Source organism: Chaetodon auriga, chromosome 11 (genome assembly GCF_051107435.1).
Source record: "Chaetodon auriga isolate fChaAug3 chromosome 11, fChaAug3.hap1, whole genome shotgun sequence".
Lineage (NCBI taxonomy): Eukaryota > Metazoa > Chordata > Actinopteri > Chaetodontiformes > Chaetodontidae > Chaetodon > Chaetodon auriga.
The window spans coordinates 7,719,403-7,734,427 of NC_135084.1; the positions used below are offsets into that span (position 1 = coordinate 7,719,403).

Consider the following 15,025-nt stretch of genomic DNA (forward strand, 5'->3'; position numbering starts at 1 on the left):
ATTAGTTTGTTAAATCTGCAGAGGATCTACAGAGGTGCACATTGCAGACAGACTGTTCCTTTAAATATCTGCCATGAAGCACTCTTTTATGCTATATGGAAAAAGAAAACACTTTCCTTCTTCTTGACTCTTATGCCAAAGTTGGAGGTGACGGGTGGATGAGCTCACAGCGAACAAATATACAAGGACGGCAAAAATGACACACAGAATCCATATGGAGTCATGTCTCCTCCACGTCAACACCAGACCCTCCATCTGGAAGCCTCTTCTAAACCTCTGCAATTGACACTGGACATGTCATGTCATCCACACTCCTCCCTGATGAAAAAAAAAAAAAAAAAAACCCCTTCAAATGGAAAGTGTCAGCACCCGGTGCAGTCAGAGTCAAGCAGCTACGCACCATCTGTTCTCTCCCCTCGCTGCATTTCTGCACCGCACATCATGATCCAATCAGGGAGTGCAAGAGAGGGGGGCTTGATTGAGTTTGTTTTCTCATCCTTGGGCAGACCCCTGGGTATAAACAATGAGAGCGAGGTGCAAGAAAGATCTAAGAGAAGGAAAAGTGATGTATCAGTGCAGCTGTTCATGTGTCCATCTCGACCAGTGATTCACAACTTTTTTGAATCATGTCCCCTTCGACCAAAGCAATATCTGCGTGTGACCCATTGTTACAGGCTTTAATGTATGTGTTGTGTGTATTAAGCAAGTGATTTTCCCTCTTCTCCGATTATCAAATTAGAAAATGTTTTGGTAAACTACTAAAGTCCCAATAATTTCCCAGTATTTCACATGAAATTAGTTGTAATTATAGAAACAGACTTATGTGTAGCAGAACATATTTTAGATTGTCCCCCATTAATCATCTTGTGACCCCTCAGATTTGTCTTGTGACCTCTTTGGGGTCAGGTTGGGACAAAATGATCTAGACCATGATTCTATCATCTGAGACATTTTGTGAGAGTTTATGTTCAACTTCAAAAGACGGATATGGTCTGAGTTTACAACCCTGCATGAGTAATCATCTGACACATGATGGGGCGAAGCTGTTGCCATTTGATTGAAACGTCTCAACTTTCTAAATGTCCCTCAAGGGTTTTTCCAAACAAATCCATGTGTACAAACCCATGATGTCAGAGTTTCAAAATCACACGAGGAAGTAGCCGACGATTCGTTCCCAAAAATACAGATGATACATGTTTTTCGGTTGAACTGAAATTATGTTTTATGATTTTCAACTTTTTCTTTCAGTCTCAGATGACACTGCTAAATGCTGCACTCAGTGCTATATTCAGTCATCATTTGTATTGATCAAAACTCTAAAAACAAGAACTTTCCCTTCAGCGAACCCTTTGCTGTTGTATCACTGCAGCCACGCTGAGTCTCAGAAAGCTGACTAATGTGTTTTGATAAGGGATTACGTTGCTTTTCACAGTTTACAGTATTATCAGCCTGGTAACAGCGCGTTGTGTCTCTTGTTGTTTGCCTCGCGTGTGTCAGGGAGAAGCATCAAAGCCTCTGATACACCTCGTCCACTCACCCGTCTCAGCCTGTCCCATCTCGTCCTCGTCCAGTCAGCCTGAAAATTGCACCTTTGGGATACAGTGACGTGATGCAGAATGTGTCGTATAACTCCTCTGGGTTAGCGGAGCTCCATCACACACACTCATTTTGATTTACTCCAGGCTACTCATACCTCATGAAGAGTCAGCTCAAAGAAAAAAAAAAGTCATCTTCAAACAAACGCTGATTCTCCTGCTTTCTTTATGAACTTTACAAAATCTGTGAACTCTGAGTGCTTCCACTCTATTGTCCAAAACTGTATCCAAAATGTATCACAAAGCGATAAATATGAAAAAGACAAAAATTTAGCTTTTTATTGTCCCTTTAGCAAAAATTAAGAAGATTTGCAGCTTTGAAAACTGATTTCGACAGCCAGTGCTTTTTAAGCAATAAAAGCAAAATCACTGTCATGAATACAGTATTTTATATAGTCATTTATTGCATCTTTAACACAAATTTCTGTAAGATCACACTTTACTTAGATTGTTTATGTACCTCTGTTATAAAAATCTGACATAATTACTGACATTTCAACAGAGCAGTGCCTTTCCAGGCTGATGTGACAGTCATAGATTACTGAAAGTCACAATTACACAGCGTTTTTTTTAAGTTTCTAATGTGATTTATGTCCCACTGAAACAGAAACTGGGCTCACAGTGAATCACTGAGTGTCAGTCGATATGATATCAGTTTTGGAGTCAACAGCAGTTTTCTTTCAAGTGAATCATGACGGCCATCTTTCCTCAGACGTCTGTGATTTATTTATTGGTTGGAATTTTTTCTGTGAACCTGCTGCAGCATGAGGCGACTAATAAAGAATTCATTTTCATTTTCATTTTTTGAATTGTTTCTATTTAACAATTAATGGCAATAAAATACACAAGTACTATTTTTCTCTAACGTTATATAGAAATACTATCACTTTTTACTCATTAAAAACAGCATACTTAGGGTATAGTATGACATGGCAAATTAACTAACAAGATGGGAAAAAAACTAAAATTGAGTCTTTATGCTTGTATTTTTTTGGTGTTTTTTTTTTTAAATCACATACATAAGTCTGTTTTACCTCCAGCATATTCAACTTATGTCCCTTGCCACACTTCATGCAATTGTTCTTCTCCCCTCTTTGTTTTGGTTTGTGTTTTTCATTTGTATGTTTATTTATCTCATGCTCACTTCTTGTCCGGTGATGGGCACTCCAGTGGTTCTACAGCTCAGCCTGTGAAAACAGTTGAATAATATCATTTAAGGCTCTGGATAGAGCTTTCACATGTTTGGGGAAATCAGCCTCAGGGTCTTTCAAACCCTCCAACTCTGTGGAAGTGCATGGAGTATCCTTTTACGTGCTGTTCTCATATCTGTATATTCTGTATGGGAGCAACCGAGCAAGTCAGATTTAACAAGGTCTAATTCTGATCCTGCCACTCGACACACTCACACACACACAGACACACAGGCACAAACTTTTGCCACTAAGAGGCCAGACACTGATTTAATTCCTTGAAGACTTAATATTGACCATAACTGTCTATCCCCAGTTCTCATTCAGTCAGACCAGCTTTTCGTCCCCAAAATGTGACTGTGTGAAAAGATTTTTGTACTCGTAGTACAAGTAGTACAAGTTCGCTCACATATTCCTCCTGATTATTGACTTTGCTGCGTTCCAGCCCAGACTGGATTGGGATTGGATGATCTTCCAGGGTCCGGGCTGTCAGTTATACTCCAGTGACCACACATAGTTTGTCTCCCTCCCTGCTGCTGCTGTGCTGGTTCAGTGGCGGGTCAGGAGAACTCAGGTGTATCCACACACAGACAGGGGCTACTGGAAGCCCTGGCAGCCTGCCAGAGATCTATGGGAGGTCCTGTCCTTTCACAGGGAACCCTCAGCATAGCCATACCGCAAGTGATGCAAAATATATATCCACAAAGCCCAGTAAAAAAGACCGGTCTATGTTGATGTACATTTTTGGACTCAGAATCGCCACTATTGACACATTCGATTGACGCAGATGCAGAAAACTTGTGATGTGACAGTGATAGTGATGTCTATGGATGGGAGGCTGCCGGAGGCCCCTAAAACACAATTTACATAATCTTTGCAGAAAAACATATCGCTCCACGATCATGGAGAACGTTGCATAACCGCCTGAAGAGGCACCGTCCTGCCCCAGATCGTGTTGTTTTTGTTTGTGTGTACGTGCAGGTTGCCAGACTCCCTTTGTTACCATGACAAATGCCATTAGGCACACTAGTGTTTCTCTATTTAGACTGTAGTTCATACATTCCCCTGGCCTCGATAAAATCTCACGTCTACGTGTGTGTTTGTCTCCATATCACAGGCGAGGCTTGTTGGGGGCACCTTGGCAAAGAAAGGGCAGCTGAGTTCCAGTTATCACTCTCCTCTCTATCAGAGCAGCATCGTACGCATATTTGATCCAAATCTTACAGATCTGAAGAATGTTCAATATTTTTGAGCAGCTTAATGACCATAGATAATGAATTTTGTGGCCCTCAGTCAGGAGTGGCCCCAATGAGCCAATACGTGTGAGGGAATCATCATCTCTTGATTTGCAGGTGAGCCTCAGACTTCATATTATGTCTGGTGTCTGCTATTAACACTGAAGGCTCCATTCTCTTTAGATTACCTTACGAAATCCCCAGAATCTTAAATAATTAACTCTTTCCTCTGTTGGCAAAAACCACCTATCCCTCCAGCTTACGCTTGTCCAATCCAGGCCTGACCCAGAATTAGTCATGAAGGAGAAGCAGACCTGTCTCCTATACGCTCACTAACATACACGCACACTGGCCGAGGCACCCATAGATCAGAAACACAGCTGACCCAGATGAACACCCCAATTATAATGACCTACGGGAGGGTCACAAGAACATAATACGTGATAGTAAAGTCTTTTAACTACTGGAAAAGTAAGGCAGATCAAATATACTCAAGTGTTACCTTGCTGCTCTGGAGAGGCTATAAGGTGTTTGGTGGAATGACACCCTTAATGATTGGCCTCAGCAGGGGATTCATGCCCAGCTGAGAGATAGCGTGTGACTATGTGCAGCCGCAGCCACCCACTGAGATAAAAGAGGAATGGTGTCGTGCAGACAAAGACACCAGGCCTCACCGGTCCTTCAGAAGCCTACCCTTTCCTGGAAGAGTCACATAAGAGCTGTTAGGGAAGTAATTTCTTCTTTCCTCCCCTCCACATCAGAGGGGAAATTCCATCCTTATACTTTTAAGTTCATGCATCACTGATCCACTGTCTATGGTTCTCTTTCCTTTTTAATGCTAAACAAATTCTGAGTTCATTTGCTGCATATCTGTCATTTAAACAAGCATATTCCTCTTCGCATGCAAGCGGCAGGTGTTTGTTCTGTCTAGGCCTCTCACACCATTTCTTGATTTATAGTTTATCTCTTGCATTTTTTTGTCCAAGGTAATTGATATAATTGGGTCAGGTTTGTCTCAAAGACGCAAACGCTCTCAGGTAATGTGAGAAAGGATTGTTGTGATTTCTGATTGGGTTAGGTGGTGCAACAGGCCTGCACAGCGTTGCGTGTGAACCTCTGGCTCGTTGCCAGATGAGGGAGCGAGTTAAAGGACAGGTTGCATAAGAATTGTGGTATGTTTTGATTTTGAAAGAGTGTGTGTCACGGAATATGTGTTTAAATTGGCAATATGCATGGTCAAGAGTCACGTAGGGCATTTAATTAGACAAGTGATGACACTGATTGTTTCCTGCTCACTTCGACTATCGTCACCGATCTAAAAATATTTTTGCAGTGTAATGTAAGCAGTTCAGCCACCACCAAAAGGAAAACTTGTCCATGATGGAAAATGGTGTGTGAACGCAGTGTAATACCAGGGTCAGATAAGGCGCACCAATATATTTTGGACATTTGTGCAAAAAATAAAAATAAAATAAATGCTTTCAGTAATTATTTTAATTGCACATTTACAGTACTTAATAAATCTATTAAGACATGATAAATTATAATAAATCTATAACGTGTGTTTTCGTAACTCTACAGCAACAAGGAGGTTTTTAAAGTATTTTAAAACAGTAACATTTGTACAATTGCAGTATACTTTGCTTACTTCTTTTGTTTACTTCTTAGTTCTGTAGTTTTTTGTGAAGGTACGCCGCATGTCCACATTTTATTTGAATGGCTCACAAAATGTTTGAATCTGATTTTGTTTTAATGATTTATTCAAACTGCAGCAGCTAAAACAGTGTTTAGTCACTTTATGAGCCGCTGGCGAGAATTCAAGCTGTATTTTTGTTTCTGTGCGCCCTCTAGGGGATTAAAGCTGACAGTACTGAACATTTACTACAACTACGTCTCCCGTCGTGCAATTCACCCGGCAGCGCCTTCGCAATCAAGCCGTGACGTGTTTTGAGTACACGTACAATGAATGGACGGTGTTCTGCGGCCATGGACGGTAGACCTGTGAAGGCTGTCCTGTTCGACCTGGACAACACGCTCATTGAGACAAGCCGCGCAGGTGGAGTGGCGATACAAAAGGTGAAGTCCGGACATTAACTTCCGTATGTAACGTCAGCCTAACGGAAGTGGTCAGTGAACTCCATTAAAGGGGCTAAGACCACCAGGGAGTCCTCTCTAACAACGGCACGATGAGTGTCATTCAGTGTATTTAAACAGGCTGTTTTGATGCTTATGTTCAGCGATAATTAAGAAAAATAAGTAACGGACCGGTTACTGCCGCTCGTGCTCTCTTCTGATTGGCTGAGGCGCTGGGCGACTCAACCGTGTAACGGTGTTGAGTTGACACAAACGTCTCATTCAGCCTGAAGGTCTTTTTTGTCAGTTCGTACGCTCTTACTGACAACAGTGTGAAGTAAAGCAAGTTAAATACTTTTACTAAAGTGCTGTAGTTCAGTCAATCATTTAAAGCCTGTATACACACATGGTCCACCCCCACAGGTGTTTTCACCATTGTCACACCTGTCAGAACTGTGTGCTGCACACTGATGGGACTCGTTCAAAGTGCACATCTTCACTTGTGATGGCAGGAAAAGCACAGTGACAATCAATAAGTATCTCATTAACAGTGGCTCCATCCTGTTCAGGTGACTCAGCTATGCAGTGGTGGTAAAGTAAAGTAAAGTAAAGTGCTAAAGTACTTTTATTCAAGTATTGTACTTAAACACTAAGTTGAGGTACCACCAAACAGGATGTAAGGTCATTCAAATTAGCTCCACCTCAGCCACAACACCAAAATGCTTCTGATATGTTTATGCATCAGTTATAGTAATTCAGTAATATGATATGTAAGAATACCTGGCAGCATGTTCATAAAAGGTACACTGACTTACCATCAACTGATATAACTTCAAGCACCAGATTGAAACGCCGCTGTAGTCATGCCAGTGTGTCTGTGACCCAGCATGCACATACCAGGACCCTGAAAGCCTCACAGACACATTCATATTAGTGCATATAATAATTTCCAGTGGAGCTCTGCTCAGCATCAGCCTGTGAAACCCCACGCCGTGACCTCTTGTGGTCACTGCTGAATCAGATATACATGTTTTATGTGATTATCTGTCGTGCTTGAATCTTACAGACCAGTGAGCTTTTGAAGACCACGCTGGCTGTTGATGACTTGACCATCAGCAACATTTGTGACAAGTTCAAGCAGAAGCTTTTCCGGGAGAGTTTTGACCCCTCAGCCGGCAGATCCATTGATGAGGTCCGTGTGGGTCACTGGGAGGAGAGCATCCAGGAGGCAGTGGGCAGCTGTCACACACCCTCTCTGGCAGCTCAGTGCTACCACCTGTGGAAGAACAGTCGCCTGGAGGTTCTCAGCCTGTCCCCTGAAATACGCTCCCTCCTGAAGCAGCTGCGCAGCAGATATAAGCTGCTGCTGCTGACCAACGGGGAATCTCAGACCCAGAGAGAGAAGGTGGAGACAGTAGGATGTGAGGAGTTCTTCGATGCCATCGTGGTTGGTGGAGAACACGCAGAGCAGAAACCACACCGCTCCATCTTCACACTGTGCTTTGACATGCTGGAGGTGGAGGCCCAGGACTGCGTTATGGTGGGAGACTCTCTGGACACAGATATTCAGGGGGGCTGTAATGCCGGAGTACGGACTACAGTTTGGATCAGCAGTGACGGAGGCGCTGTGCCAGATGGTTCAGTGAAAGCAGACTACACTATTCCTACTGTGCTGGACCTGCCAGATGTTCTGGCACAACTGGAGTGAGGACAACTGGTCACTGAAAACATGTATGGAACAAGTGAATGAGGATGACTGTCACTTACGTTAATTGTCATCAATATAAAATTTTTTCAAACATTCAACAAGTGTATGATGCTGGGCAGTTTACACGCTGACAGACTCAGTTTAGACTGAGTGTGTAGTACAGTGTGGAAATAAGTACTGCATTTTGTACAATTTTGAGATACTTATACTTTGAGTATTTCTATTTTCTACACTACATTTCTCTGACAGCTCTAGTTTTTACAATCAGATTAAGAATTTAAAAAGATACACTTATCAAATACGATCACTTGTTAATGATTAAATAAGAGGTTCCCAACGTTTTGAAACCTACAACATATAATGAAAACGAGCTCCACAGATATCCAGCTACAACATTAAAATGCTACTTATGCTGTGATTCATCAGCAATCTGATACCTCAGTCACATTTTCCTGCACAGTGAGTACTTTCACTTTTCTGATTTAAGGATTTCTACTGACAGTACGTCTGTTCTTTGACCTGCAGTCCTCATTTAAAATCCTGATTATTGTAATGGAGCTACTCAAGTGAAGGATCAGAGGTCTTGGTACGCTGGTACGTTTTTATTGAACGCTCAGCAACTGTACAAAAACACCTTTGGGTTATTTTCACTCACCTTGACAGATGTCAACACATTCATTCCATCACATGCTGCTACTTGGTTGTTTTTTCAAACGCTTTGCTTTTGACAAAAGGAGATAAACTTCTCAGGCACCTTCTGACACATTGTGGCTTTACAGTTTGTTTCTTCAGCGTGGTAGATTCAAGCAGCTTCACTGGATATAAAGACCCATTTTAATAAAACACACAGAGCAGTTTCATACTAGACACTTTCTTTTGATTTGAATTTGTCGCATTTAAGCCTGAAATCTTTTACGGCTGTTCTACAAAATTCATTTAACATCTAATTTGACTTTAATGTTCATCGCTGCGAGCTCGGCGACGAAATAGCGGAAGACATAAGGAACGGACACCGAGTCGATAGAGTCACTTTTACCACACAGAGTGCAGACAGTCTTTCGGTGGCGTGTGGCTGACCAGTGCGGTGGGGGCTTCTCCAGCAGGGGGGAGAGCAGGCTGCCACAGTCGACACACACCAGAGCCACCGATCGGTCCGAGCAGTTGAAGAGGCGATCGTGAAGCAGGAAGGAGGAGCCGTGGGCCAGCAGGGCGTCTCGCTCCATCTCCCCAAAACGGATGCCTCCCTGGATGTTCCTCCCTCCCACTGGCTGGTTGGTGACCTTGTCTCGTGCTCCCGTGGTCCTGACCTGAAACTTGTCGGAGACCATGTGACGTAGCCGCTGATAGTAGACGACTCCGATGAAGATGTCGGCCTCCAGCTCCTGACCGCTCAGCCCGCTGTAGAGCCGCTCCGTGCCATAGTAGTTGTACCCGCCCGCCCGGAGCATTTCGCCAAAGTACTCGAGCGCAGAGTTCTTCTCAGTGAAAGTGAAGGGCGTGGCGTCGTGGCTCAGGCCGTGCAGGGCGCCGGACTTGCCGGCCATGCTTTCAATCAGCATCCCGATGGTCATGCGGGAAGGGAAGCCGTGGGGGTTGAACAGGATGTCGGGACTCATGCCGCTCTCTGTGAAGGGCATGTCCTCGGCCGGCCACAGACGGCTCAGGATGCCCTTCTGACCGTGGCGGCTGGCAAACTTGTCACCAATGGTGGGGTTTCGTGGCACTCGCACTGTGATGCAGACACGTTTAAAACGGCCTGAGCCACTGTCGTTGCTGCAGATCTTTATGTTGTCAACCACACAGGCCTCTTGGCTCCTGGGAGAAAAACACATTACTGATTGTAATTTGAAAGCAGCAAAATCAAATATACTGTAGAATTTAACGATTTGTTTCTTATTTCACGGTTTCAAAGTGGCATGACCTTCAGTGAGTTGATGAATAAAACACAACTACAAATGCTGACACCTACTTGTAATAGGTGACGAAGGTCTGGCCGGTGTTGAGGTTGATATAGCTGTAGAAGGGGTCTCCATACTGAAGTGTTGATCCAATGTGTGGTAGTCCATCGGCGTCCAGTTTTCCACTTGCCTGAGAGTCACCCGGCTTGGTCCCAAACACCACGCCATCGTCTCCCTTCACCTTGTCTGCCAGGTCCACCAGCTCAGTCTTGTAGATGCTTCCGTGGGCAAAGCCTCTCTCCCATGATGACTTGTTCACAATCTTAATAAGATCACAGCGCGTCAGGATTTCACTCCATTCCCAGAAGGGGAAACAGTACCTACTGTGTTGTACTCACCATGGCATCTTCCATGTCGTAGCCTGTATAGGATATGACGGCCACGATGGCGTTGGTGCCGCTGGGGTAGTTGTCCAGGTTGTAGTGGTCGTACATGTAGGGCCTGACCAGCGGGCTCTGAGGAGTCTGCAGCCGGTACAGCTTGTTATCGGAGCGATCCATGAATGACTGCAGGGGGAACCCCATAGTCTGCTTACCTGAAAAGAGAATGAGTTCAGTCTCTGATGGACAAAATGCCTCAAGGCTCTACCAGGCAAATGCTTCACGGCAGCTACACATGACAATGAAAGGACTGAAGTATGTGAATCTCATCAGCCTGTACGCCTGCGTAGCTGCATGGTGCCTCTAATGGCGGTCTCAAACTCACTCATCTGACACTGGTACATGTTTCTGGGACTCTGGTTGTGGTCTGAGTAGGGGATGAAGTTGGCCACCACACTGAGCATACTGTGAGGGAAGAGCTCCTGGTGTGTGGTCACTCCAGGCTCAATCTCATCCTCCAAGATGCCAACATTGATGTAAAGCTGCAACAAGATAGAAAAAGATGATTAAATAAAACAATTCAACAACCAATCAGTCTTTACATGTTCGTGCTTCAAGTACTGGGCTCATCCAACTACCACAGAAAAGTCTTAAATGATAGTTTACACATACTTGTTCAAAGGTGCCAATCAACTCCTGCTTGCCAAGAGCTAAGTTTCGCACAGGCCGCACCATACGACAGGGAGTTGTGAAGAGGAACAGGCCTGGGTACAAGCTGGCCTTGCCTGTTTTTGGAACCAGTACGATCTCGGTCCAGGGTGGGATCTTCTTCTCTTTCAGCACCTGAAAGTATTTGCTTTATATGTCAGTTTTCTGCACGAATTATGTGCAAGCAACAACTACTAGACATCTTATATCTTATACAAATATCTTGACAAACCTTGAACCTGCGGAGTGAGTCAACCACAACTGGGGCTAATTCAGTCTCCACCCAGCCTACGACAGCCCCATCAAGGACCACCGGGTAGCAGTCTGAAAAGGCTTGTCCAGGAAATCCATCCGCTGGAGTAACACCTTAAGCACCAGAGACAGAAAGGGTTTTGTACTACGCCCTCCAGTCCACTGACACATACTTTGAAATGCGTGTCAGAAAAAGTTGAGTTCCATTTGATCCATGATGACATCTGTAGACTCACCAAGGGAACAGAGCAGAGCAGGCAGGGATATGGTGGGCAAGGTTGGTGCCACGATCTCACAGGTGGCCGTCATGTGGTTCATGAGTCCACAGGGTTCACCATCAGGAGTGTGGACGGGACACAGGAAGCCCCAGGACTCGGGCAGCAGCTTACGAACAGATGTGGTTCTCATCTTGGCGAACGCTGCCCCTCTGTGCACGCAGCGGAAGTGGGACAGGTAGCGGATAAAGTTGAGCTTGTCAGCTACCACACACAGGCCGGTGTTCTGCAGCATGCCGAGACCTGTGGAGAGAGGGCAAAACCATATTTCCTTCAGAGATGAACTACCTTTTTAGAACAAAAAGCATAAAGTCATAATCAATTCATATAGCCATACCTGTCTTGGAGTTGAGGTTCCCAGTGGCCAGCAGATATTCAAAGGCTTTGGTCAGGTCTGTGCCCATGTTGAATATCTTCATCACGTTTTCAGCGCTCATTCCTCCCCTCAGTCTGCCACCTCTCTTATCAAAGGACAGCTTCACAGACACCAGCCAGGCAGCCAGTCTCTCCTGATGGAAATGTTACAGATATGTAAGATCTCTGAGACAAAATAAGTGTTTCCTTTGATGTTACCAGTAAATTAAGTGTTGTTTTAATATACTAATATCACATATTCACACAGAGATTTAATTTGTCAGTAAAGAAAAGTAAAGTAAGTAAAGTAAAACTTTTAAATGTCAGTCTGCGCTCAGTTCTGAACACGTTATGTAGACACTGCACTTCCCCGCCAAAGGCCAACAAAAGACATACATACATCGCTCAGTGCCTCTTCAAATGACTTCATGACCTCACCTTCAGAAACATGAGGTAGAGCTGACCAGGAGTGAGCACTTCCTGACACATGATGCTGTCAGGGTTTTCCTCCATGCACTCCTGCTTGGCAAACGTGAACAGCTTCCGGGTCATCAGACACAGCAGGTAGAACTTCTCCACGTCTGACTTCAGGTGGATACAGATGCACTCACTGGGCAAAACAGAGCAAAACTCATTTTACTACCAACACCAGAAAACACGATGAGTAGCGCTTGGTTTCTGTCAGGAGGCTGATTTAAAAAAAAAAAAACACGTGTCATAGAGACTTACTCTAGCAGGAAGTTGGCACACTGCTCGTTTGTATACCACTCAGGAAGGTTCATCTTAACCCTGAAGCGCTCTCCCAGGTAATTAAGCACCTTGCTGCGGGTGGTGCAGCCCTCCTCCATGACGATGCGCAGCATCTCGGATGCACAGCTCTTGTAGAAAGAGTTGTCCTCACGGCCCTTGATTAGCTCCTGGTGGATCTGGAAGTCTGTGAAGTCCACCAGAGCCTGGAGGAGAGCACAGAGACAATGAGGTGTATTAACACATCACACAGCTCCAAATGAGGTCTCATCTACTGTCTTATTATCTTTCTGTTCTGTTCAGCATCTCATTTTGCTTTGAAAAACACATAAACCTGATTAGTACCTTGAGTGCAAAGCCTAGTGGGAGGAAGAAGAGCTCTTTTTGGTAGATGAAGTTCAGCATCACAGTCCCGTTGTCCAGATAATGGAGGTTCATGTTGATGGCTGAGTGCTCTTCCTTCACACAACGCATAGACACACCTGTGAGAAGAAAAACAGGATGGCATCCAATGGAAAACTTAAATTGTTGTATTCAGGCTATTAATACACTTTGACTACAGTTTGGCTAAAAGGTTATATTTACCATACTGAGTGTATCCCTGCCCTCTACTCTTCCACTTCGGTCTTGACATGGCGATAGGAAAGTTCCTCCTTGGCATAATCAGCATACGAATAACTTTCTCGATTCCATTCACGATGAAATAACCTCCCATTTCCTGTTAGTGTTAAAGAGGGAGGTTGTACTTTATTGATGAGTACGACTGCACGCAATGAATTTCCACTGACCTCACATGTTACAAACGCGTGCCTCACCTCTGCTTCTTCGTGATGCTCTACGAGCTCTTTGGGGGACATGCCGTGGAGGTTACACAGCTTGGACTTCACCATGATTGGCAGCTGACCCATGGCTTGTTTGATGATGCCTTTGGGAACGCCATTGACTGACCAGCTGACGTCTGCCTGAGATGATGCAAAGCACAACCAATTCAAGAAGAGACCAAAGCGTTCTCATGCCTCTCACGTGCAGGTTGCATCCTTCATTCGGACCTCCTCGTTTGCAGACTCACCACCAGCTTTCCTCTGTATGAACACCTTCTTCCCCTGCACTCTGCTGGAAACACCTTCATGTCCTTGCAGATGCTCCCTTTGGCGACCACCGGGTTGTAGATGGTGGCTTCGACAAACGAAAGGCTGATCCTGTCATTTTTGAACATGAACTCCAGAGGGGGGATGGACTGAGGAAGACATGCCACACCACAAAATGAGAAACCCCGACTGAACGTGACTTTAAGCTACCTGGTGCTAGCTTTAACTGAGTGTTTGAAGAGTTGTACGTAATTTAAATGTGTCCTAAGTGGTTATTGTGTTTAATTAGAGAACTAGTCGAAACACGTTAGCTGATATAGTGAGCTTAAAACAATGAGCTACTTCATGTAACTGCACGCTTTAACAAGCTAACTAACACTTAGCTAGGTGTCATTTCAAATGATATTAACTTTAAAAACAAGCCACTGATGAGTCGTTTCGTACTTTTTTCTCGCCTTCATAAATTGCTCCACTGAGGTAAGCCTTAGTATATCTTGAAGCAGTAATATGTTGAATGCTTTCTAACTTTGTTCAGGGAAAGTTGAACTGACCTGCACGACGCGGCTCAGTCCGTCAGTGACAGCCTGGTCAAACGACTCGATGTGGGCTTTGGTCAGATCCTGAACGGCGGCATGTTGAGTCTCCGTCAGGACGCCAAATCCTCCCTCTGTCAGATTCTTTAGACTCGGACCTTTCGGCAAGTTACTCCACTTTTCGGAAGAGTCCATGCTTGCTATACGAGGGAGGCATTGGCTTGTTTACCACATGTGCATGGTGACACCGGAAGTGCAACCCCCGGCAAAGGAAGTCTTCTTCTTCTTCACTGAGGTTTTGTAGCAGGTCTCATCTTTGGTCTGACTACTGCCATCTTGTGGTGTTAGTTATCTCCTGCAATGTCCGCTTCTCCAGTTAACTTTTTATTTCATCATCTCGTCTCTGCACATAATATTCTGCATATTCCACAGCTCCAAATTCTTTATATTGTTTCTAGTGTATTCTTCCAATAATTAAAAAAATGCTGATAATGTTACTGTGCAAATCATATTTAGTGGGTTTTCCCATGGATGATTTCTCTCATCTGTGTTTTCTGAAAAGCTGAAAAATACTGACACACCTGCAGCTGTGGCTTACATGAGGTTGGGTAACAAAGACTGGAGCTGCATCTGTTCGTAACCTGCACCTGAACGTTGCATGCAGATGGTAGTTATTCCTCTGTTTTCCTGATCAAACTGCAACACTTTCTTACTGCTACTAATTACTTAATTATGTTTCCAAATTAGGCAGAGCACACATGCACAGACAGAGTGTTGCATGTTTGCAGGCTCGTCATCTGTGAGTGTTATTGCCACCCCCTTAATGAATTTCTCCTCTTAATCCAGTTTATTCACTAAAAGAAACCCCTGTTCATTGTCTCAGTGCTGTTATATTGACTACTGTGACTGATGCTCGTTGCTGCTCTCCTCCAGGTGGAGGCGGTGCAGCACAAACGATCACAGGCGCTTTCTGAAGCTCCTTCATGGGA

General features: G+C 44.4%; 2 protein-coding genes across 2 annotated transcripts; one reads left to right on the plus strand and one right to left on the minus strand.

Moving 5' to 3' along the window:
- Positions 1 to 5,975: 5,975 nt before the first annotated feature.
- On the plus strand, positions 5,976 to 8,667 carry nanp (N-acetylneuraminic acid phosphatase). The gene is made up of 2 exons (XM_076743796.1): positions 5,976 to 6,096; positions 7,160 to 8,667. The coding sequence occupies exons 1-2, from the start codon at positions 5,983 to 5,985 to the stop codon at positions 7,799 to 7,801; spliced, it is 756 nt and encodes a 251-aa protein (XP_076599911.1). The 5' UTR covers positions 5,976 to 5,982; the 3' UTR covers positions 7,802 to 8,667.
- Positions 8,668 to 8,733: 66 nt separating this feature from the next.
- On the minus strand, positions 8,734 to 14,291 carry polr1b (RNA polymerase I subunit B). Its single transcript, XM_076743795.1, has 15 exons — positions 14,055 to 14,291; positions 13,485 to 13,652; positions 13,231 to 13,377; positions 13,001 to 13,133; positions 12,761 to 12,897; positions 12,398 to 12,621; positions 12,107 to 12,278; positions 11,652 to 11,823; positions 11,276 to 11,557; positions 11,020 to 11,153; positions 10,752 to 10,922; positions 10,465 to 10,621; positions 10,098 to 10,294; positions 9,771 to 10,021; positions 8,734 to 9,616 (listed from the first exon to the last, which is right to left on the minus strand). Exons 1-15 carry the CDS (start codon positions 14,229 to 14,231, stop codon positions 8,734 to 8,736), a joined length of 3,405 nt encoding a protein of 1,134 aa, XP_076599910.1. The 5' UTR covers positions 14,232 to 14,291.
- Between the last annotated feature and the right edge of the window lie 734 nt (positions 14,292 to 15,025).

Coding starts and splice junctions, on each gene's coding strand:
- nanp (XM_076743796.1), top strand. CDS start 5,983: ATGAATGGACGGTGTTCTGCGGCCATGGACGGTAGACCTGTGAAGGCT. Junction 6,097..7,159: donor GTGGAGTGGCGATACAAAAG/GTGAAGTCCGGA, acceptor TGAATCTTACAG/ACCAGTGAGCTTTTGAAGAC.
- polr1b (XM_076743795.1), bottom strand. CDS start 14,231: ATGGACTCTTCCGAAAAGTGGAGTAACTTGCCGAAAGGTCCGAGTCTA. Junction 12,898..13,000: donor GCAGGGATACACTCAGTATG/GTAAATATAACC, acceptor TTCTTCTCACAG/GTGTGTCTATGCGTTGTGTG. Junction 10,622..10,751: donor TGATTGGCACCTTTGAACAA/GTATGTGTAAAC, acceptor ATCTTGTTGCAG/CTTTACATCAATGTTGGCAT.